A 20,179-nucleotide genomic window follows, 5' to 3' on the forward strand; every position below is an offset into this window, starting at 1 on the left:
AATTCTGTTTCACACATGAAGTCGAGGACGGAATATGTTCTGACCAGACATAACTTCTATCAACTTGCCCACTCTACAGCCGTCTCGACATTATAGAATCAGTCAGCAATGCCAAAAAAGAACACTGCGTCTTTGCAAGAGCTGCTCGAGAAGTTGACTGTCCATGCACAGAACGACGAGCATACTTTCGTGCTCGATCTCGCTAACAGGCTCCTACGTCAAGATCCTACCGACATCAAAGCCAAGAGGGCAAAACAAGTTGCTTTGATTAAGCTAGATCGGTATTCAGAGGCCTTGGAAGTCTTTGGAGACGATGAATTGAAGCCTTCTGAGTTGGCATTAGAGCGGGCATACTGTTTGTATAGACTTGGAAAGCTTGAGGTTGCGAAGGATATGACTGAGAGTGCAATCAGGAGTGGAGAGAGCAGCGTTACAGAGCATAGGGGACTGTTGCACCTGAAGGCACAGATTGTACGTTATTTGGCGTGCGTTTGGGGCCTTTCGTACTAACCTAACATTAGGCATACCGGTTGGAAAATTTCGCTGATGCGAAGGAGACTTATGATGAGTTGTCCAAAGGTTCATATTTGGTAAGTTTGCATCGTGCCCTAGTTTGACTTGCGAAGGTACTAATCGAGGTGGTGGTGTAGGTTGATGGTGAGGATCACGACGTAGTAGTCAATATTCTCGCTATACAAGCGCAACAGCGATGGTGGAACTTCGCCTCAGCGCCAGCACCGAATACGACCGTAGTCTCGCACGAACAAGCATTTAATATGGCATCATTGAAAATGGGAGAAAGGCAGTACGGCGATGCGTTGTCCCTCCTAAAGCAAGCGAAAGAGTTGGCGCAAGCTCTTGAAGGGCTTTCAGAAAAGGAATTGCAGGACGAACTTTATCCGATATTGATCCAAGCTGCATATGTTCATATTCTACTCGGAGAGAAGGACGAAGCTGCTGAGATATTGTCTGGTTTCGACGCACCATCGTAAGCGACATTCTATCACATTTTTGTCCGGATAAGGCTGGTATTGACGGACACTAGGATCTCGGAGCCTCTTATAAAGGATCTGATTATTCACAACCTTCTGTACCTGGCAAATGTCCCGGGATACGACAACGCGAATCCTCATATTAATCTGAGACTCCTGGATTCAATTGTGCAAACGAAGACTTCGGAATCAGCCTACATCAACTTCCAACGACGGCTATTGCAAAAGAATCGACTAGCAGTCGAGTATCAGGTCGGCAAAGAAACCGTAGTCAAGAAAGGCATTAAGCGGCACTTGGAGGAATTCCCTGAGGATCAGGGTATTCGATTGCTAAATTTCCGGCCCGCTGTCCTGGATCCGTTCAGTACTGGGGGCAAATACTCCAACAAGAATATCCTGGACCGGTTATTAAAGAAGTTTTTGAAGGAGCCGTCGAATATCGGATTGGGTTTGGCCTGCATACAGATGCTTATGGAGAAGAGGAACGTGGATCACGCTGCGCAGGTTGTGGAGCAGATCCTCGCGTCTGGGGTGCCAAGGTATCCTGGTCTCGTCGCAGTTGCAGTGCAGCTTTATGAATCTCAGGGCCGTTACAAAGAGGCAGAAATGTTATTGATTGAATCAAAGGCATAAAGGTTGGCGAATGTAGTCATTTTGTATGATTGACGTAGGCTATGACATATGTTCAATCAAAAGTGAATCATTTACGGGAATCGCTTCAACGAATGCGATGGATTAACAGCATTCTACTATTATGCAAGCTAATAAAATGTCCAAAACACGAGTTTTTACCCAAACCAAACCGTTAACATTGACCATCCGTGTGTAAGTAATATATGTTGACAATTATGTGAAAAGAGTATCTTCTTCTCGGAGATATTCTCCAATGTCGCTCTGTCTGAATGCCACAATACCAGTGGGGTCCAGTCGTCTTGCGTCTGCGGTTGACTTCGCCGTAACGCCAAATCCCTAAAATCTAACATTAGATTCTCAATCTTTAGCCACAATAACGCAAAACACTACCATGGGAATATCGTTCATAGCAAAGACAATAACGCCAGAATGTTCAGGAATATCATCGCTCATTTTTCCAACGTGTGCTTTCAGCACGTTGTTGCCATAGAGGTATGACATTTCACCATTCGGCTTGATCCATATCTTATAACGCGCGTACTGCGCAAGGAATTCGAGCGAGGTAATGTGTAATCTAAATTTTCCTGTCTTTGTGAATTTACCTAGACAGATGCCTAGAGACATAAGCTCAAGACGTCCGACTGATGTCGCAAAGCGCATGACGCTCTCTCTAGGATAATTATTAGCATGTAACTTACTTTACATAGGAATATCAAACCTACCTAACATAGTACACTCGATCTTTCTGCAGCCGGAAACAGTGTGGATCATCAGGTCGGTTGATCAGGTGTGTAATGTTCCGCCCGATATAGTTTGCAAGCTTTTCGAACACCGTCTTCGTTTCGTCCTCAGTTAATGGCCTCATTATATCTCAGAATCCGTCTAATTTGGGACCAAAAAACAAGATTATAAATATGAAATGACAGACCAGAAATTAGCAGCGAGGTCTGGGCAAGTTTGCAAAATTTACACTCGTGCGGCTCAAATGTTCCAACTTTTCCCGGCGACGGCGACACATTTTTCATTCATTATTTATCACAGTCGATACTTTGAGGCGACCTACAATACAGTTTTGCCAAGTAGTAAAATTCCAATGTCAGCAGAAGGGCAGACAAGTGAACCTTCGGTGTCTCAGAACGATGACCTTTCTTCGACAATCCCTGCCGCCGCTGGCCCAGAGCCGGCTCCTACTGCCAAACGGACTCCAGCGGAGAGCAACAATCAGCAGCGTAAAAGAGGTCGCGGGGATTCAAAGAAGGTGCGAAGGTGAACTCGGTTTACTATTTATAAATAATATATGACTTGAGCTGATGTTAATGCGTACTAGGGAGAATTACAATAAACGCCAAAGTCATGGAAATTCTATGCCCGTGCGACAACTTCCGCGTGAACGCAACGAAGAGGAGGAAAATGGTGAAGCAAAGGAGCGCCAACCGAAGCGGAAAGTCGCATGCATGGTAGGTTACTGTGGCACTGGGTACCACGGGATGCAAATCAATCCTCCCCAAAAGACGATCGAAGGCGACATTTTCAACGCCTTTGTTAAAGCAGGCGCAATTTCGGAAGACAACTCCAATGACCCAAAAAAATCCGCTTTCATGCGTGCCGCGAGAACGGATAAGGGTGTCCATGCTGCTGGGAATGTTATATCTTTGAAGTTGATTATTGAGGATCCGGATATTGTTGAGAAGGTCAACTCTTTTTTGCCCGATCAGATTCGACTCTGGGGATACTCCCGAACCACGAAGGGATTCGAATGTCGGAAGCACTGCGATTCGAGAATTTACGAGTACTTGATCCCGAGTTATTCTTTTCTCCCGCCAAAGCCCGGCTCAGCCCTAGCAAAGCAGATTGATGTAATGGCGGACAAGTATCCTGGCGTCACTCGGGATGATCCGGAGGGTGCAAGGTTCTGGGCCGACGTGTCGCATCAAGTTAAATTTGCTGGCATCAATGAGGACGAAATTCGAGCAGCGTATGCGGAGGCACTCGAAGAACAAGCCTTGAACCAGAAATCACCCAGAGACGAGGGATCTCTCAAAACGTTCCTGAACCTTTCCGACGATCAGTTTAGGAAGTTCAAGCAAATTAGAGCGATTGAGAATGCGGCAAGACGAGCGTACAGAATCTCGGCGGAGCGACTAGACTTGGTTCGCGAGGCCATGAAGAAATACGAAGGACCGCATAACTTCCATAACTTTACAATAGGCAAAGATTTCAATGATCCCAGTTCGCGGCGGTACATGAAGTCTTTAGTCGCAAGTGATCCGAAGATCATTGAGGGCACGGAGTGGATTTCGATCAAGATCCATGGCCAGTCGTTTATGCTGCACCAGATACGCAAGATGATTGGCATGGCCGCGCAAGTTGTCCGCACTGGTGCGCCGCTGGATCGAATTAACGAGGCATTCAACCGTCGAAAGGTTAACATCCCGAAAGCGCCTGCATTGGGATTACTTCTTGAGCGCCCGGTGTACACTAACTTCAATGAGCGACTAAAGTCGTTCGGTCGTGATGCAGTGTCGTTTGACGCCTACAATGACAAGATGGAGGAGTTTAAGATGAAGTATATCTACGACAAGATTTACGCCGAGGAGGCCAAGGAGAACATATTCTATGGATTCTTTGGGTTCATCGATAATTTCAAGGGCGATGTGCATTTATTTGACTACCTCACCGCGAAGGGATTCCCTGGAGATGATGATTTTGTCCCGATCACAGATGCTGTACTCAAGGAGATGGATGAAGAAGACATGGAGGAGCTAGAAGGCGACAACGAGGGGTAGAGTTTCGAACCCTCGTAGTAGATATTGGATATTTGACTGTATTTTGTAAAAAGATCATTCTATAATACATAATCCTTCCCCGAGCTCTATATCCGTATCCACCAGAGAGATGTGAACGTCAGCAGCACCGCAACACTGTATATGTACTAAGAAATCCGTTAAGATGAGACGCAATAATACAAGCATAGCCGAATATTGGCAATATTACATAAAACACGTGAGAACCTATCCATATCATGAAAATGAAGTCTGTGCAAGCTTCAGTACACCTCCCGTTCTTCGCCAGGTTGGTGGTTGCTGCTGACGGTTTGACTGCTTCCACTACTTGCGCTGCTACTACTGCTGCTGCTGGCGGCACCATACCCGTCCTCCTCGACCAAACTTTGCGCATCCGCATCATCGCTACTATCAGCTATTTCCCACGACTTTCGGCCATAGTACAAGTTGTGGAAGAAAAGCTTGCCTTCCCCGTAATAGATCCATTGCAAAAAGATTGTAAAGTCGAATCCAACTGTGCCTGCAGATCCCAGGAGATACGGTAACTCCTCCCACAAGAAATCTGCCCGTTCACCACCATCTAATGTGGCGGCGCTGGAGACAATAGACAATGTATAGAGTAAATTTCCACAGAACGCCGCAATGAAGAGCATGACTGACAGACCACTGGTGGATTGACGCACAAAGTTGGTGTAAATTTGAGGCATTCGAGATGTAAGGTACATAGTAGTGCAAGACCACGCAAACACCCGACCGACGGATTCGCGGTCGTTCAGCTTGAACCAACGCCGGAACCCATTGAATTTGCCTCCCATTACGGAAATCATGCCGTCGTCAGTCGACATTGCTGGCGGTAAGCCTTCGAGAGCATAAGGAGTCGGCGGCGTGACCATCGCACTTGCTATGGCGGCGATAGCGGACAGCGAAAGCATGACATTTGCTCGCCTCCGGCTGTTGCTACGGATAGTGTGTGACGAATGCGATGAGGTCGGAGTGCCAGCTTCAGGCGGTGATAGCAGGACGTAGTAGTTCTCCGACTGTAGCTTCGTGTAATAAATGTATTGGCCACATAATATGACATCTATTATGAGATAATACATTGCCAGAAAAGTTTGGAATGGTAGCTAAGTGGAGTTAAAAACCATTTTGCTATTATCGTCACTTGATAAAAGAACGTACTTGCCGTGTCAAAAGACATCCTATCAAGTTCGTGGCGTCACCGAGTAACCAGTTGAACAAAAACAGCCAACTCAGACCCTCGACAGAGTGATTTCTATAGTTCTTTATAACCTGCGGCAACTGCGCCCAAAGCCACGCAAACAGCGACAGGTAACCTATACTTGTTAGCTTTTTTGCTAACCTATCACTCCAGAGTGCAGCTTACCCAATATATAGGACAATCCGCCCATTTCACCGTACATGCACGAACCCGTCGCCTTAGCTATCCATTGTACCAGCTCGAGGTCGACCTCATTCTTTATCGGACACCCATTGACTGTGTCCATGTCGCCGGTCGACAACCTTGGCCACCGAGTATGTTATGAGGAGGTCTCTATATTACAGTCACGGCCTATCGGTGACTTATATACCAATCCTTGCCGTTGTAAAGCGGTGTCGCGAAACTTATGCCGACGCAGTCTATTCCTGCGAAATTGATAATGGCAACAACGACGATCCAGTCTGATTCTGCGGAGAAAGCAATATAACAGAACAAACGCTAGCCCAGACTTCGCAGCGCCAGGTCGGCAATGATGAAGTGGACCCCATTGTCCTGGGCTAGGGCTGTGCCTGGCCCGAGTTCGAAGGGTGGCGCCTCTTTATTCCTTTTTGGCTTCGAGCGCGTTCGCTCTTGCCGCTTTCCAGTAGACGAGATAGCGGTAATATTAAGGTTTGCAGATTTTTCTGACGGTGGTGAATTTTTCACTGTAAATTTGCTCTCTTGGAGCCATAGCTACTTTTTAGCGTGTTGCGTCTTTGTGCCGAATAACTATTTGAATAATCCTACCATTGCTACTAATCAAAAAAATAATAATTGTAAATTGACAACTGTCACGTTTCGCGACTCAAATTTCATCATCGGCGATCGTGTGCGAAAATTCACGTAAATTTCGGACCAACAGCAATCACAGTTGCTTGCAGTATTTACCTACACATTCGCATTTCATAATTATCTGTCACATCCAATACACGACATCATTTTTATTGTCTGCAGAGATATAAAAGCCAGTCTTTCCAACACCGGCTAGTTAATGTGGACAAAGTAGTCACAAGCCGCCTTCTGTGCGGCTTCAGAACGGTTGAATTTCATTCACACATTGCTTTCATTCAGTCACCACTACATATTAGTTATTTTAATACAAATTCAATCATAATAAGTCATCACAATCACAGGACATTTGGAAAATGGAAATATACAGTATACCTATTCTCTGTGCAGCAAAATTTACGCAGACACCTTTACAGAGACCTTGCCAAAGTTCTTACCCGTCAACAAGCCAATAAACCCATCCAACGTGTTTTCAATGCCGTCAATCACGTCCTCCTTGTAAATAAAGTTGCCGTCCCTCAAGAACTTGGACACGGTGTCATCGAACTCAGTCACAGTCTCCGGGTGCCTATCATAAATGTCGAGGATTATAAAGCCCTGGACTTTCAATCGCTTTGTTACAATCATCATTGTGTTCTTGATGCCATACCGATCTTCTGGGTTGACGATATTGTATTGAGAAACTTGTCCGCACTCGATGATACGACCGTAGTTATTCATGCCCATCAACGCAGCATCAAGCAGTTCGCCGCCGACATTGTCATAATAGATGTCGATGCCCTCAAATAAGTGCTTGGCCATAGCCTCCACAGGCGAGATCTCCCTGTAGTTCCAAACGTCGTCGAACTTGAGCTCATCCTTTAGATACTTAACTTTTTCATCTGATCCAACAGAGCCGACGAGTTGGCCGACTGCACCAGCGGCCGCGGAGATGAGGATGGTCTCGCCTTTTTTTGGTTCGCCGATCTTGTAGAAGGAGTAATAGGCTGTCAATCCCGGCATTCCGAGCACACCAAGGAAGTAGGTCAACGGAAATCCATTCGGGTTCTCGACTTTGTTGAAAAACTTCAGACCCTCCTTGGTCACAGCCTGATACATTGTGAATTGGATGATCGCCGACTTGACAATGTCGCCCTTTGCAAATTCAGGCGAGGAAGAATCAATAACACGGCCTATGCCGAAGTTACTGAGAATCTCGCCGGTTGAGAACGCTGGCGTGTAGGACTTGATACTAGGATCACGCATGCGGCCACGGAGGTACGGATCCAACGATACATAAAGAACCTGAATCAGCAAACCGTGCTCAGGTGCGGAAGACGATGTCTTGCTGGTGACAATCGCAAGATTCTCTTCTGTGGGCTATATTACCGAATTAGTAAATCGAGCGCGTTCAGAATATTGTATATTAAGTAGATCAATGCATCAATGCAAGATATACTTACCAAACCCGCAGGCACCTTCTTGTACACGACACTCTTATTCTCAAGGAGCGACATCTTCAAGACTCTCAAGCTATCTAGACTTGCGTATTAAATACCAATGAATATAATTCAACTGAAATCCTTGTGAACAAAAATATATACTTAGGTTCAATTATTCATGAGTCGACTGGAAAGCCGCACGCTTGCTTGAGTTAGCTGCGGCTTTTGGTGGTTTATACATACGTCAGGTTTCAATGCATTTCATGGGTAAGGTCTCGCATCTAACGTGCCAGAGTGCTGACCTTCGTGTATTGACGATCACCGGTGTATAAATAAATTGTAATGTGGATTGATGTTGACATCCAGGTGTCTATGTGGATCGTAGAATGCCCAGATTAGATTTGTCAGATTCCGCTATATTACGATGAGCCGTTGGATCGACGAAATGGGTGTCTCAGTTGCCCCACAGAGACGATCCTTCGGAATGTAAACAACCAATCTGAAAATACAATTACGTAAACTATATTATACAAGCAATCAAAACCCAAAATATTACATACATACTCAGCTGATTAGTAACAGTATGTAAACCAGAAGTATTCTTCACAAGACTTTTATGATAAAAGATAACTTTAGTTATACATAAAGCATACTTGCGAAATACAAATATTACCATTACAAGCCACAAATCTATAACGAAATTTACAGAATCTATGCGTCTTAATATATTATACAACATAACGTATCGGAAACAGTGAACAAGACACCACATACTCCAAACACCCAAGAGCTAATGTACAGTATTACACAAACATTTACGTCTACTCATCGAATCCCTCATCATACAAATACTGAGCTCCTACAATACCCATATTAGGCCCGAGCTGGCCGGTCTGATGTTGTGGTATAGATGGTACCGGCTGTTGCTGTTGCTGTTGCTGCGGCTGTTGCGATTGCGATTGCGATTGCTGTTGCGGTTGCGGTTGTGGTTGTGATTGCTGTTGACGTTGCGAATGCTGTTGATGTTGCTGTTCCTGCTGTTGTGGCTGCTGCTGTTGTGGCTGCTGCTGTTGGTGCTGCATCATTGTCATTTGAGTTCCGACAGAGACCTGCATCGGCATGGAGCTTGGCAGTGGTTGCATCATTGGTACGCCGGCTTGCTGTCCCGGTATCATTGACAGTGGCAACTGCTGGGTGGAAGCAGACATTGCCCGACTAGGCCATGACATAGATGGGTGATGTGATGTGCCCGTCGTCGAACCTGAACTCGTAGACGATGCAGAGCCTGATGACGACGGTAACGTTGACGTAGAGTAGTCGCTCGGTGGCCGTTGCTGCGACGGTATCATCATTGCGTCGACATACGTAAACCGAGGCTGGCCGGTAGCATGATCTATTGCATTCGCCATGGAGTACTGTGGCGCAGAAGAGTACGAGTACTGAGGTACCTGTCCCTGCGCCTGGGACACATGAGGCAGCATAACATGTTGTGAAAAATTTCGTGGTACGGCCCACGTCGATGATGGTGGTGGGGGCAGATATGACTGTTGTGTGTTCACATGAGGCGGGAAAATGTTGTATGCTGAAGAGGTGTGGTAAGGATAGTACATCGGAGTACTCGTGACGGTGGTTGTGGACGCGTATGGTCCATATGTCGCTGCCTGATACGAATATTCGTGCTGTTGTTGCTGTGTGGGAGCAGACAAAGGCGATATCATCGGCGACTCCACTGTTCTCGATGGATCCACAAGCTTGCGTTTGCCATCCGGAAGTATATATCCATCAGGCAATAGCGCTTTACTTACCACGGACCCACTTCCCAATGGCGGTCGCAGACTGTCTTTGCTATCGGCAGTAACAGGACGTGTTGGCAGAGACACAAAACTGACTGCTGTAACACTACTGGACGGTCTCCGTCCACGCAATCTTGCCTCGCGTCGTATGCGCACCTTTCCTCCTTGGCTGGCGATCTCACGGGTCAGCGCGCTCGACACGTCTAGACCAGGAAACTTTTTCGGACTGTACACTGTCAAGACGTCACTGACTGCTTCCGCTCGCCATACAGCCCCCGAATCCTCGCATATTTCAAATACTGAAAACACGAGTCTGTAAGTGCCTTCCTGCCGCACAGACAAATCCGGAAATAAAAAGTATGCGCGGCCGGGCGGAGGCTGTTTCATGAAATTGAGCGACGTGATGGTCGTGCCGATCAAGTTGCTGGTCTGTGGAGGCGTTGTCGGCGTAGTGGGACTTGTTAACGATGGCGTGACAGGATGGGCTGCATGTAGAGTCGCTTGGAGTATGAATGTGTTCTTGCAACATGAAGTCCTATGCGACATCAGTCGGTGGCATATGCCGATGGCAGAGGTAGTGGATACTTACACGTCAAGGCCGTCCAGATAGACATACAGATTCACCACAGGCGGAGGATCAACTGGTCGTCTGGTGTCAGATCTGGAACCCCAACCTGACGCCCTCGCCTGAACAGGATGCTGAGCGACCTCGAGCTTGAAATTGCATACGTGCGGTGTCGCTGTTTGCGGTTGCATTGAGGTCATGGCTCCGCCGATGCTGCCGGAGTTGCTCGTGGCCAGGAGACGTCGAGAGGGAGCCTGGTGGGTGCTGGTCATCAGGACTGGGGAGCGCTGTTGGCGCTCGTACGCAACGGAGGCCAAGGAAGCTGGCAAGTAGAGGGAGGACGCGTTGCCGGGCAAGGAAGTTACAATCTCAGACTTGACATGATCCGGGCGGATAGGATAAGCGGTAGCATTCGAGTCCGGTGCCGCAGCAGAGGTCATGGTCGCAAGAGGCAGCTAGAGACTAGAGACACATCCGTTAAGAGATAAGTAATTGAGAAGGAACCGCAGGACAATGGGATGGTACAAGATCAGCGGCAAGGTAGGCAGCAAAAAGAGCGGAGCCGTGAAGCGCAGGCGGGCCGTCGAGGCAGAGAGTGGCCCAAACAGCACAGCAACAACCGCGGAGCAGGCAAAGTAGTGTACCAACATGAGCAACACAGGTCTGCACTTGGAGCTAGTCGGCAACAGGTTGCAGCTCGATGGGGGCGGTACCTGGCCAGCATGTGCTGTGTACTGCATTCTTGTATCCTGGTATTCTTAGTACGGAGAGCAATGTGCAAAATCTGCGCATGAGGAGGTGCAGCGCCAACACCAGAACAGACTGTAGTAGCAGTTCGCGCCGCATCAGTAGTAAGTATACTAGAGTCGCTTAGATACTAGGGTTGAACGCTACACCGCACAAGGTTTAGCTAAGGGCCTTACCCAGTAATTAGATCCATACTTTACCCATCGCATCGGTCGGTATCTTCCGTTGCCGCCATGTTTACCACACTCTAAACATGACGCATATGCACCATACCAGTACATTTACCACCCTAACTCCGATCAAAGTTTGAGAGGTCGACCAAGAGTAAGATCCGAGCCTCACCCGAGAGCGCTGTCAGCAAGTACCGGAGTCCACTTCCTGCAGCACTCGCTCAACTTCCACCGTTGAACGGGCCGCTGATATGAATATGGAAGCGAGCTGGAACGGTTCGTGTCGTCAACTCGACCGGAGAAATCAGTAAATCCCGCGAAATCCGGAACATCGCGTGCTAAGTGGCACTGTCCCGCCAATTAGCTCGCCTGACTGATTTGCTGTCAACCAAGGAATCATCTCCCTCATAAAGCGAAAAGTGCCTCCATGAGCGAGCGGCCTGAGCTGCCGTGCGGTCGGCGCCTGAATGCTTGCTCTCCGGCAGGCGGCACTCCGCATTTACACTCCCCGCCGTCCTATTATGCATGAAACTGTATGCAGAGAATAAGACCATTGCACAGCAAGGGTAGCCATCAAACTATATTGCCCCCGTTTTTCTGCCGAAGCTAGTCCTCGGATGACCACCCGAGTGGGCGAGCTGACGACTGTTCACAACAACTACAGTAACTCCGATGGTTGCGACATTCGACATGTGAGTCGTTTTACCCGATATCGGAGTTCGTGACTGCGCCAAGCTCGAGTGAAGAGTACCGGCTGCAACTGGCGCTTACTGCGCTACCGCCGAGGAGACCCTTGGAACTTGAGTAGTGTTATGTTTGCCTCATGGTCCGATGCCTGGATACTAGGACAAGAACCTGTCGCCGAACCATCGTCCCAAGTTCTAAGTTTTGGGTGAGCGCAACTGGTGCCCAGGGCAATGCGAGCCAGTCGCGTCGACTTGCCCAATGCAGTAACCGTGCTTGCAAACTTCTCACTGTTTTGTTGCACATATACCAACCAACCTTGTCTCATCGTCGACATCTGTTCTACTGCCTTCGTGAGTTGAGCCTCAAATTAGAAAGTCGATACTTCATTAAAAACGATAACAATCCCCCAATAATCAGTTTCGTCCCATGTCACTATGACGGATTTGACTCGTAATTCCAGGCACGGCTCTTAACCCAGGGGCAATCTCCACGTCTACTCGTCTTCAGAGTTCCGTTGCCACGCAAACGCACGCATGGATGCCCAACAGTTGATACTGCGGCGTGTGCTCTGCGCATGTTGATGTTGTTAATTGGATGTCTTGTGAACAGGGCCCAGAGTTCGCCAAACTTTGCGTCATCCACGACACAAACAGCGAAGAAGGACGGAGATTCGGCATTAGTTTGACCTGGTGGTCGACTGGTAGGAAAGATTGCCGGCGATATATTGGTATATCTCCGGTCGAGCCGCTGCACTTATGAAGGAGCGAAATGCTGCTCTTCTATTGAGATGAAATAATAGTATAATCACAGCATGTTTCTCGAGTTGCGGTACGCTATTCGTCACACGAATGACAAGGTCCATGATGACAAGACGACATTATGAAATGATTGTGATTTGAACCTTGATATTTAGATGTATTTCTTGCCGCATCTCCTTCCTATGCGCGTATTGTCTGAGAAGTATACTGGCCATGAATTAGTGAAATCATTCACAGAGACTGTCTCGATCTATTTGTTCTAATCAAGATCTTCAGTTATGTGACTAACTCAATTGGTTTTGAGAATAGCGATAAATTCTGGCCTTCGATTAGTGAACACCGGGTTTCAACGATGTCTACCGGTGATATTGGCTGGTGATGTGTACTCAATAAATCAAGTCAGCGTCACCTCGCACCAAATCTTTGTGTAACTTTCAACAGACGCATTGTCAAACAACTGCTCGCCCAAGATTTAGTTTCAAGTCACGAGCTATCCATAGTGGACCAGATATAATCTACCTTGTGCTTGACCAAAATAAATGCATTTCCATTGCAGAGTAGAGCACTATGTACAAGGACAAATTCCGTACCCAAAGATAATCATGTCAATAAGTACCAAACAGACTAATCATAATATGTAGCAACAGCAGTATATTTAACGAACGTATCTCAAAGAATGACATGAAAGAGTCATATAAAATAATGTTCCGTATTTATTTGTCGATTCTTATAATTCGATGTACGTATATATCAAATTTGTCATATCTGAGCCATTTGATGAATATATGCATCATTGTCTGCCGAGGCATGGATTTATTTACCGCTGTCGTCGTTGATCAAGGTTTTCCACGTCTCATCCTTGAAAACATGCGCATTGCTCTTAGGCTTGCCGTCAAGCATGGCAAGGCCGGCGGAGCCAACGATTAAAAGAAGTGTGAATCCCTGAGCGTACATTCTACATTCAATTAGTACATCTTCCGAGCCCATGGCTGAATTCGTGGTAATTTACCTAGCTTGGACGACTTTCTGGGACGTCGTCATGTATCTGTCGCGGCTGACCATATATCCAGCCCCAGCTAGTGACGCCAACCACGCACTCAGAAACACTATATATGGTTAGATAGCTGTCGTGCAACGACTGAGGACAAAATACCTTTAAATCTGTTGTTGTTAATGTACTCCAACGCTTCATCGGTAACAGTCTTCGGTAGCTGAATATCTCTGCGTATCTGCCTCTCGTCGATATTATTGATCTTATTCATAACCATGCGCTCGTACTTGAGCGAGTACACTTCGGTCGTGGTCACAAATCCCATAAGGAAAGATCCAATCATCAAAAACGTCCGCATACTCACATTGCGCGGCGCAGACTTCGGATAGTGCTTGATGATATATCTGTTCGCAGCATAACCTGCCGAGAGCGTGATGCAGCCGACAGGAAGTGCGCGCTTGAGGACATAGGGCCAGTGACCTTCCTTCTCTACAACGGTCTTATTAACAGCCTCCATGACGGAAGATTATGTTGTGTTTCAAAATTTGCGGACAATGACGACCAGATAGTTGCGAGTATATGCAAGTGCTTATGAGACGATGACAAGCTAGAGCACCAAAGGATGATTGGAACAGTGTCGAAAATATAGCCGTTATATTCCCCGAACACAGACAGACGGCGGCGCCCGGCATCAGCCACGACGTTTACCCTAACATCAGTATTTTTCTCCTGTCGCCTCGGAATCTATCGCCGCATGGGCGGTGCGCAACTACATAAATATGACGTATCGGCAGATCTCGCTTGTATTAAACGGCCACCAAACCCGGATTTTGAACGTTATGAACAAAATTCCGAGATCTGGTTGTTCCATCGAAACCAAGAGGGCAGTCTCCGATTCCAGACTGTCCTGATGCTTCCTGTCGAGAAGCGTCACCGGGACCGGTAGTGGACCAAGTGGCTTGGTTCTCGCCATCTTGGACCCAGTTCAAGCCACCTTACCGAACGCCGATTCGTTCCGTGTCGACACTATTACGCCACACTCATTTGAGCCGCATTATTGATTGACGCCATGATTTTTCTACTTAGTATCATAGTAAAACATGCTTTTCAGAGAACCATATATAAAAGCTCAACCGGTAGATCATCGGGCATTTTGCAATAAACAAGCAAAAAGCCAAAAAACAGAAAATAGAGAGGGACGGAATTAAAAGATATGGCGAGTCGGACGACTGTTGTCCACCCAAAATAGTCTTTCGATTCGACAGAGAGTCAGATTTCGATTACTGAAGTTGCATATCCATGCTGCAACTGACTTACTGTATTGCCAGGGCTACTTTTATAGATATGCCGGTACTTAAACATAGGGCTGTTCCGAATATTAGATTTACGAATAACGAATAACGAATATTATTCGCAGCCAATCCAGGGATTTTGCGGATATATTCGTCGAATATTCACTATTACTTAATAAAGTTTCTACTGACTGACATGAACCGTAAACGCCATTTTGAATGACTTCACGTTCAGTGCATCTATGATCTAGTCTAGAAACGACTTATAAATGTAATTCTTACTGCCAGTGATAAGAGGATGGAATGAGAGTACTTCTGGGCGCGCTAGAAGTCATTATTGCTACCAACTGCTGTGCAAAAAGATGTGTAAACCATGACAACGCACTGAAAAAAGGAAATTTAGGTGAGAAACCATGGCACGGATTAAGTGCGTATATTCGTATCGGAACAGCTTTGCGTAAATAGGTAAACTCCATACAGGCGTTGGATAATTAAATGTAGGGCAAATATCAAAAATGGCCACGAAACTTTTCATAATATCAAAACAGCCATGCGGCAGTAACGTGCTCCACCACCGAGTGAGCCACACCACCGAATGAGCCACCTGATCACTACTATCTGACTACAATACTCGCAAAATTAACCATAACACTATCAAATTAATTCGATTACTCAGAAACCTCTTCCTCACACTCTCTTAGCACTTTTTCACAAGTACGCGAGTTATGGCCTGGCTGGCCGCATGTGCCACATCGCCGTTCCTTCGGCGCACTCCTCTTCTGCTGACTTTATGTTCCTGTATTTCTTGCTCTCCCAGCCGCCCCTCGTCCCTGTGGCTCTGTAGCTGATGTCCTTCTTGCAGAGTAAGCCTTCCTCCTTCACGAAGTCGGGTTTTTCTAGCCCTGCGGCGTTTGCTTAATACCTCATTCGCCGCCCGGAGAGAGTCAACCTCTGACCTCAATAATGCAACCTGATGCATCATACCTTTCGCCCCCTTTGCAAACTGGTCGATAGCTGCATAGATCGATGTTGGCGAGCTATTCTGATGATTGGCTATTCGATTTTTGACATACTCGGTTTGCGCAGTCGCGTCAATCGGGTTATTCGGGGTTTTCGGGACCCAAGGGTCTGGTTGTTCCAGAGTGACTGCAGGAGGTGTTGGCGTACGCACCCGTATATTCAACCCAGATATCACACTCTCCGGATCAAAAGGAACAAGCCCTGTACCACGGAAGCCTCCTCGGATGTTTTTTTCCTTCATAGTGGCTGGAAGGCCGCAAAGAATGCCGGAAGAAAGTCCGTCTTCGTGATATGCGTAATCTGGGCACCTATCAAGTCCTCAATTTGCCGCCGCCCGTACGCTTTCTTCAGTGGTCCAAAGCAACCCACATCAAGGGGTTGGAGAATATGGGACGAATGAGGTGGCATACAAAGAGTAATTATTTTGTTCTCCTTGCAGTAGAGCTCGAAATCAGTTGAGTGGTGGCTCTCGTGACCATCGAGGATAAGGAGGCGATATATACCTTTAGATCTCTCTTTGGTACGTTTATCAAAGTGCCTAATCCAATCTACGCCTCGTTCGTTTGTAGTCCAGCCGTTTGGACTCGCAGCAATAACCCAGTCCATTGGAATCTGTGAATCTTCGTACCAAGCCGAGAGGTGATACTGACCGGCAACGATGATGTATGGCGGGACAGCCCAGCCTTGGGAATTAACACCTTGTATAACAGTTACCCATTCCCGCCCTCCAGGCTGGGCCATCTTTGGGCGTCCACGTCGTTCTGAGCTTGTAACCACCATACCGGTCGAGATAAAGCCCATTACCAAGCCAGTTTCGTCGAAGTTGTAGATATCTTCCTCTTGAATCCCGTAATATTTGCACTAAACCTTATAACTAATTTTTTCTCGCAATTATAAGTTTGCATTATACTCTATCGATCCAAAAAAGAAGTTAAATAATACGCGTCAATGCAACTCGAACACACAATTTAGCATCGTTTGATCGGTCCCTACTTTTATGCGGCCGTCCTGGTGGACGTCGCGTCGTCGGTGGTAGACACAAGGGAGCATCATCACCAGCATTTAGTGTCGGCATGGCGTGGATACCATGCTCATACGTCGCCGCGAATGCCTCAATCTTGAAGCAAGGGTGCACAAATTCAACCACGTCGAGCCTGGCGTCTTCAATGGCAGCTACCGCATGAGTGCAGGGCACTCCTCTGTAAAGCCATTCATTACATGGACATGTACGATGATCCAGGCGAACTGGATAGCTTTCATTGTTCCTGGTCCTGACCTCATATGAGCCTATTTTGTGCGGATGCTCTCATGTGACGCATTAGAGTGCGTAGAAAGCCAGGGCAGTCAAATGGGATAGTGCTATCCTCCTAGGAGTTTGGTCGCGTAATCGGAAATCCTTTGCCAGCGTATTTCAATTCGTTTACTTCCTTTAGGTGTTTGCTCCTGGATGTCATCATTTGCGTACGGATACTCTCCATCATGGCCAGTACTGGCATTCCGCGAGCATCTAGAATCCAACTGTTGAACCTTTCCGCAATATTGGACGTTCGATGTCCGTAACGGATTCCCGGGAACTGGCTGTCTGCCCAATGTCCAGGCTCGTTTCTTCTCAGCCACGCCGATGCCTCCTCTGGCATCGACGCAAGGGCTTCATTCCATTCCTTTATTGTAGATTTTGAGGCTGCCTTATAGATCAATGCGGCGATATCGACACTCTTAACGAATTTTTTGAAAGTTTCATGCAAGTGTCTAAGGCAATGCGCGTGGTTGGCTTCGGGAAAATTATCTTCCACGCCATCGATTAGCCCTGATCGGAGACGAGTCAGCTTGTAATAAATGACGATATAATAATCGATAATGGCTACCTTTTTGCCGGTCAGAGATCAGCACGAGCAACGAGAAATTGTGGACAGATTCGTGTGATGTCCGAAGCTCTTCGAGAAACAAGCGTTAATTCTCTCGGTTCTCGGCCTTCACGACGCCAAAAGCCAGTGGTAACAAATGGCCCTCGGCGTCGATTCCCACGGAATAATACGCCCTGATATTTCGAGGTAAGATGCGTTCCATCGAGAGCAATCAGCGGACGGCAATAGTTAAACCCTGCAATCGACGATGCATAGCAGGTGTAAATGACAGCCAGGGTTGAGATCTCCAATTGACCTCACATAGCACGGACGCTTGAAGCAATCAATATTAGATCCATTGATCTGCTCCATAGCTTGGTCCTTGGCCCTCGACGCCACAAGATAGTCGACTTTCACCCCGTGATCGAGATGAACATCCTCTCTCAAATGAATTGGCCTCGGACGAGACGATTATATATAGAATTTACGTGCCTGCCGCTAATTTAGGTTTTTTGGCGGCAGAAAAGTCCCTAACCCTTTGGCGGGTTCTTTTTGATACTAGCTCACATTTCGTTGGTTGGAGACTGCGAGGTAAGTCAACAAGTCAAAATGTCGGTGGTGGCAGGGTAAGGGGGATCGTCCAAATTTTCAACTTTTTTTTTGTATCTGTGCGGATATTGCTCTGATGTAGTGCATATTAATCCGATTCATTGAAGTTTTCTAAGAATAAATTATATAGCACAATGATTCAATTAATTTTCCGAACCCGATCACGTCCAACGTCCAGTTGTCAACGAAGAAGATTTTACCCAGCAACAATTGCGTATTGAACAACTAGCACACTTGTCAAATTCCACCAGATAGGATTTTACTACTCTCTGGTGAGCCGATGTTCGTGCTGATAGCGATTATACTTGTACTGTGCGTTTCATTTTCTGAGACAGCGTGGTGGAGGTAATCTTAGTGCCAGACATGCAATCAGTTCTTACCATTGTATGTGGCCGGTATACTTCTACATCCTTTTATCACAGGTAACGATCTACTCTGTAGATAGTTAAATGGTGGTCGCGGGTGTAATACTGGGAATCACCGCCTACCGTTTAACAATCCACATCTTACTGTTATATGTACAAAGCGCCGTTTTACAATTTAGACATTAGATTCACCATTAGCACCCAAGTTCCCGGTGATATATCTTCCCCACATATACATCTACGCAGAGACCGGCGCCGGCAGTTCCCACTCGAACCCGAAGTGCTTCTTCGCCTCTTCAAGCTTAGTGTCAATGCACATGAATCCGACATTATTAGCCTCATTCATGTAAATAATAATGTTCTTCTCACGCATGACTTTCTGCTCCGTCAAAATAGCCTTGCCCTTCAACGTATCCCAGAAACATTCTTGAGTCTCGATGATAAGATTCTCTGTGTCAGCAGAATCAGTGATATGGCCGGACGCGGTGGTAACGCGGACGCCGAGCGGCTCGAGCTCCTTGTTCTTGGCCTGCACGTATTTGAGCATCATGTCTATGCTCGCAACGTACTCGATCATATTGGATGTCTCGATGATGTAGATCGGGAGGACCTCGTAGAGAGAGTCGCCGGCGTAAAAGACATGCTCCTCGGAGTCGTACAGCGCGATTTCGTCCGGTGTGTGACCTGGCGTGATGAGAGCCTCGAGATGGAGATCGACGCCGTTGAATTTGACATGCTCATTCTGTTCAAGCCAGTGCGAGACCGTGAACTTTGGTGTTGGGATGTTGAAAGCGCAGCAGAGCGAATTGCAGCCGAGATCTTTGAGAATGTACTCCTGCGAGTATCCAGAGATAAAGATCGACGAGTCATCAGCGAACTCAAAAAGGCCGCCGATGTGGTCGTAGTGAGTATGCGTGATGAAAACGAGCCAGTGCTTGTTCTTGGTCTCGCTGGTCTCTGGGTCAACATACTTGAGCTTGCCTTCTTTATCGAGATTAGTTTCAATGTATCGTCGGATGGACTTCTCTTCGACTGTTGGGTCCTTGGCGTGGTTGGGACCGCAGCCAGTGTCAATGAGGACCAGAAGAGTGGGATATACCTTCACGTAGATGAAGGGGAGCTCGTTGAGCGAGTCGTCCTGGACCACTTTGTAGGTGCTCTTGTTAAGAGGTGTGAAAGAGAAACATGAAGTCGTCATTTTGGCTGGTTCGAGGCAATTGAGAATACTGAGAAGAATACAAAGAGAAAGAGTAATTGACGGCTTGCACTAGCGTTAGATGAAGCTCCTCTTAGATTGACGCAACCAACGGAGACGAGTCGACTCCGAATATCGATAAGACCCTGATAAGACACCATGACTCGTGCCGTCCGACTCATTCGGTTACAATTGTATTTGAACGTTGTTATTAGTCCTTAAATGCAGAGATTCTATTTGCATGAGCCGCATTAAGAGCGGCTTCGA

At 46.9% G+C, this 20,179-nt stretch overlaps 9 protein-coding genes across 9 annotated transcripts; 2 read left to right on the forward strand and 7 right to left on the reverse strand.

The window, feature by feature from the left end:
* Positions 1–19: 19 nt before the first annotated feature.
* V1513DRAFT_477049 (uncharacterized protein) lies at positions 20–1,776 on the forward strand. Its single transcript, XM_066900226.1, has 4 exons — positions 20–471; positions 522–590; positions 651–988; positions 1,046–1,776. The coding sequence occupies exons 1-4, from the start codon at positions 109–111 to the stop codon at positions 1,623–1,625; spliced, it is 1,350 nt and encodes a 449-aa protein (XP_066756264.1). The 5' UTR covers positions 20–108; the 3' UTR covers positions 1,626–1,776.
* V1513DRAFT_108829 (uncharacterized protein) lies at positions 1,419–2,603 on the reverse strand. Its single transcript, XM_066894118.1, has 3 exons — positions 2,348–2,603; positions 2,016–2,295; positions 1,419–1,961 (listed from the first exon to the last, which is right to left on the reverse strand). Exons 1-3 carry the CDS (start codon positions 2,488–2,490, stop codon positions 1,839–1,841), a joined length of 546 nt encoding a protein of 181 aa, XP_066756265.1. The 5' UTR covers positions 2,491–2,603; the 3' UTR covers positions 1,419–1,838.
* Positions 2,604–2,718: 115 nt separating this feature from the next.
* V1513DRAFT_373465 (pseudouridine synthase) lies at positions 2,719–4,411 on the forward strand (the record flags this gene model as incomplete). The annotated part of the gene is made up of 2 exons (XM_066894814.1): positions 2,719–2,891; positions 2,953–4,411. The coding sequence occupies 2 exons, from the start codon at positions 2,719–2,721 to the stop codon at positions 4,409–4,411; spliced, it is 1,632 nt and encodes a 543-aa protein (XP_066756266.1).
* Positions 4,412–4,433: 22 nt separating this feature from the next.
* V1513DRAFT_436565 (PQ loop repeat-domain-containing protein) lies at positions 4,434–6,215 on the reverse strand. The gene is made up of 3 exons (XM_066896801.1): positions 5,793–6,215; positions 5,588–5,742; positions 4,434–5,532 (listed from the first exon to the last, which is right to left on the reverse strand). Exons 1-3 carry the CDS (start codon positions 5,911–5,913, stop codon positions 4,672–4,674), a joined length of 1,137 nt encoding a protein of 378 aa, XP_066756267.1. The 5' UTR covers positions 5,914–6,215; the 3' UTR covers positions 4,434–4,671.
* Positions 6,216–6,391: 176 nt separating this feature from the next.
* V1513DRAFT_477053 (uncharacterized protein) lies at positions 6,392–8,349 on the reverse strand. The gene is made up of 3 exons (XM_066900227.1): positions 8,039–8,349; positions 7,898–7,971; positions 6,392–7,814 (listed from the first exon to the last, which is right to left on the reverse strand). The coding sequence occupies exons 2-3, from the start codon at positions 7,949–7,951 to the stop codon at positions 6,852–6,854; spliced, it is 1,017 nt and encodes a 338-aa protein (XP_066756268.1). The 5' UTR covers positions 7,952–7,971; positions 8,039–8,349; the 3' UTR covers positions 6,392–6,851.
* A 348-nt stretch (positions 8,350–8,697) lies between these two features.
* Positions 8,698–10,674, reverse strand: V1513DRAFT_422758 (velvet factor-domain-containing protein; the record flags this gene model as incomplete). Its single annotated transcript, XM_066895995.1, has 2 exons — positions 8,698–10,204; positions 10,259–10,674. 2 exons carry the CDS (start codon positions 10,672–10,674, stop codon positions 8,698–8,700), a joined length of 1,923 nt encoding a protein of 640 aa, XP_066756269.1.
* A 10-nt stretch (positions 10,675–10,684) lies between these two features.
* V1513DRAFT_436575 (uncharacterized protein) lies at positions 10,685–10,972 on the reverse strand. Its single transcript, XM_066896802.1, has one exon. The coding sequence runs from the start codon at positions 10,882–10,884 to the stop codon at positions 10,690–10,692; it is 195 nt and encodes a 64-aa protein (XP_066756270.1). The 5' UTR covers positions 10,885–10,972; the 3' UTR covers positions 10,685–10,689.
* A 2,437-nt stretch (positions 10,973–13,409) lies between these two features.
* V1513DRAFT_422759 (uncharacterized protein) lies at positions 13,410–14,104 on the reverse strand (the record flags this gene model as incomplete). Its single annotated transcript, XM_066895996.1, has 3 exons — positions 13,410–13,551; positions 13,606–13,702; positions 13,750–14,104. The coding sequence occupies 3 exons, from the start codon at positions 14,102–14,104 to the stop codon at positions 13,410–13,412; spliced, it is 594 nt and encodes a 197-aa protein (XP_066756271.1).
* Positions 14,105–18,717: 4,613 nt separating this feature from the next.
* On the reverse strand, positions 18,718–20,059 carry V1513DRAFT_436590 (beta-lactamase-like protein). Its single transcript, XM_066896803.1, has one exon. The coding sequence runs from the start codon at positions 19,913–19,915 to the stop codon at positions 18,956–18,958; it is 960 nt and encodes a 319-aa protein (XP_066756272.1). The 5' UTR covers positions 19,916–20,059; the 3' UTR covers positions 18,718–18,955.
* Positions 20,060–20,179: the final 120 nt, after the last annotated feature.

Source organism: Lipomyces chichibuensis (genome assembly GCF_038497645.1).
Source record: "Lipomyces chichibuensis strain CBS 12929 unplaced genomic scaffold V1513scaffold_2, whole genome shotgun sequence".
In the NCBI taxonomy this organism is placed as follows: domain Eukaryota; kingdom Fungi; phylum Ascomycota; class Lipomycetes; order Lipomycetales; family Lipomycetaceae; genus Lipomyces; species Lipomyces chichibuensis.

Bases quoted from the DNA above. Each gene is read 5' to 3' on its own strand.
- V1513DRAFT_477049 (XM_066900226.1), top strand. From the start codon at position 109: ATGCCAAAAAAGAACACTGCGTCTTTGCAAGAGCTGCTCGAGAAGTTG. The intron at 472-521 runs GTACGTTATTTG...ACCTAACATTAG, and splicing joins TGCACCTGAAGGCACAGATT to GCATACCGGTTGGAAAATTT. The intron at 591-650 runs GTAAGTTTGCAT...GTGGTGGTGTAG, and splicing joins TGTCCAAAGGTTCATATTTG to GTTGATGGTGAGGATCACGA.
- V1513DRAFT_436590 (XM_066896803.1), bottom strand. From the start codon at position 19,915: ATGACGACTTCATGTTTCTCTTTCACACCTCTTAACAAGAGCACCTAC.
- V1513DRAFT_436565 (XM_066896801.1), bottom strand. From the start codon at position 5,913: ATGGACACAGTCAATGGGTGTCCGATAAAGAATGAGGTCGACCTCGAG. The intron at 5,743-5,792 runs GTAAGCTGCACT...TAACAAGTATAG, and splicing joins CGGATTGTCCTATATATTGG to GTTACCTGTCGCTGTTTGCG. The intron at 5,533-5,587 runs GTACGTTCTTTT...AACTCCACTTAG, and splicing joins GATGTCTTTTGACACGGCAA to CTACCATTCCAAACTTTTCT.
- V1513DRAFT_477053 (XM_066900227.1), bottom strand. From the start codon at position 7,951: ATGTCGCTCCTTGAGAATAAGAGTGTCGTGTACAAGAAGGTGCCTGCG. The intron at 7,815-7,897 runs GTAAGTATATCT...TCGGTAATATAG, and splicing joins AGAAGGTGCCTGCGGGTTTG to CCCACAGAAGAGAATCTTGC.
- V1513DRAFT_108829 (XM_066894118.1), bottom strand. From the start codon at position 2,490: ATGAGGCCATTAACTGAGGACGAAACGAAGACGGTGTTCGAAAAGCTT. The intron at 2,296-2,347 runs GTAGGTTTGATA...TAATTATCCTAG, and splicing joins GATCGAGTGTACTATGTTAG to AGAGAGCGTCATGCGCTTTG. The intron at 1,962-2,015 runs GTAGTGTTTTGC...GTTAGATTTTAG, and splicing joins CTATGAACGATATTCCCATG to GGATTTGGCGTTACGGCGAA.
- V1513DRAFT_436575 (XM_066896802.1), bottom strand. From the start codon at position 10,884: ATGTTGGTACACTACTTTGCCTGCTCCGCGGTTGTTGCTGTGCTGTTT.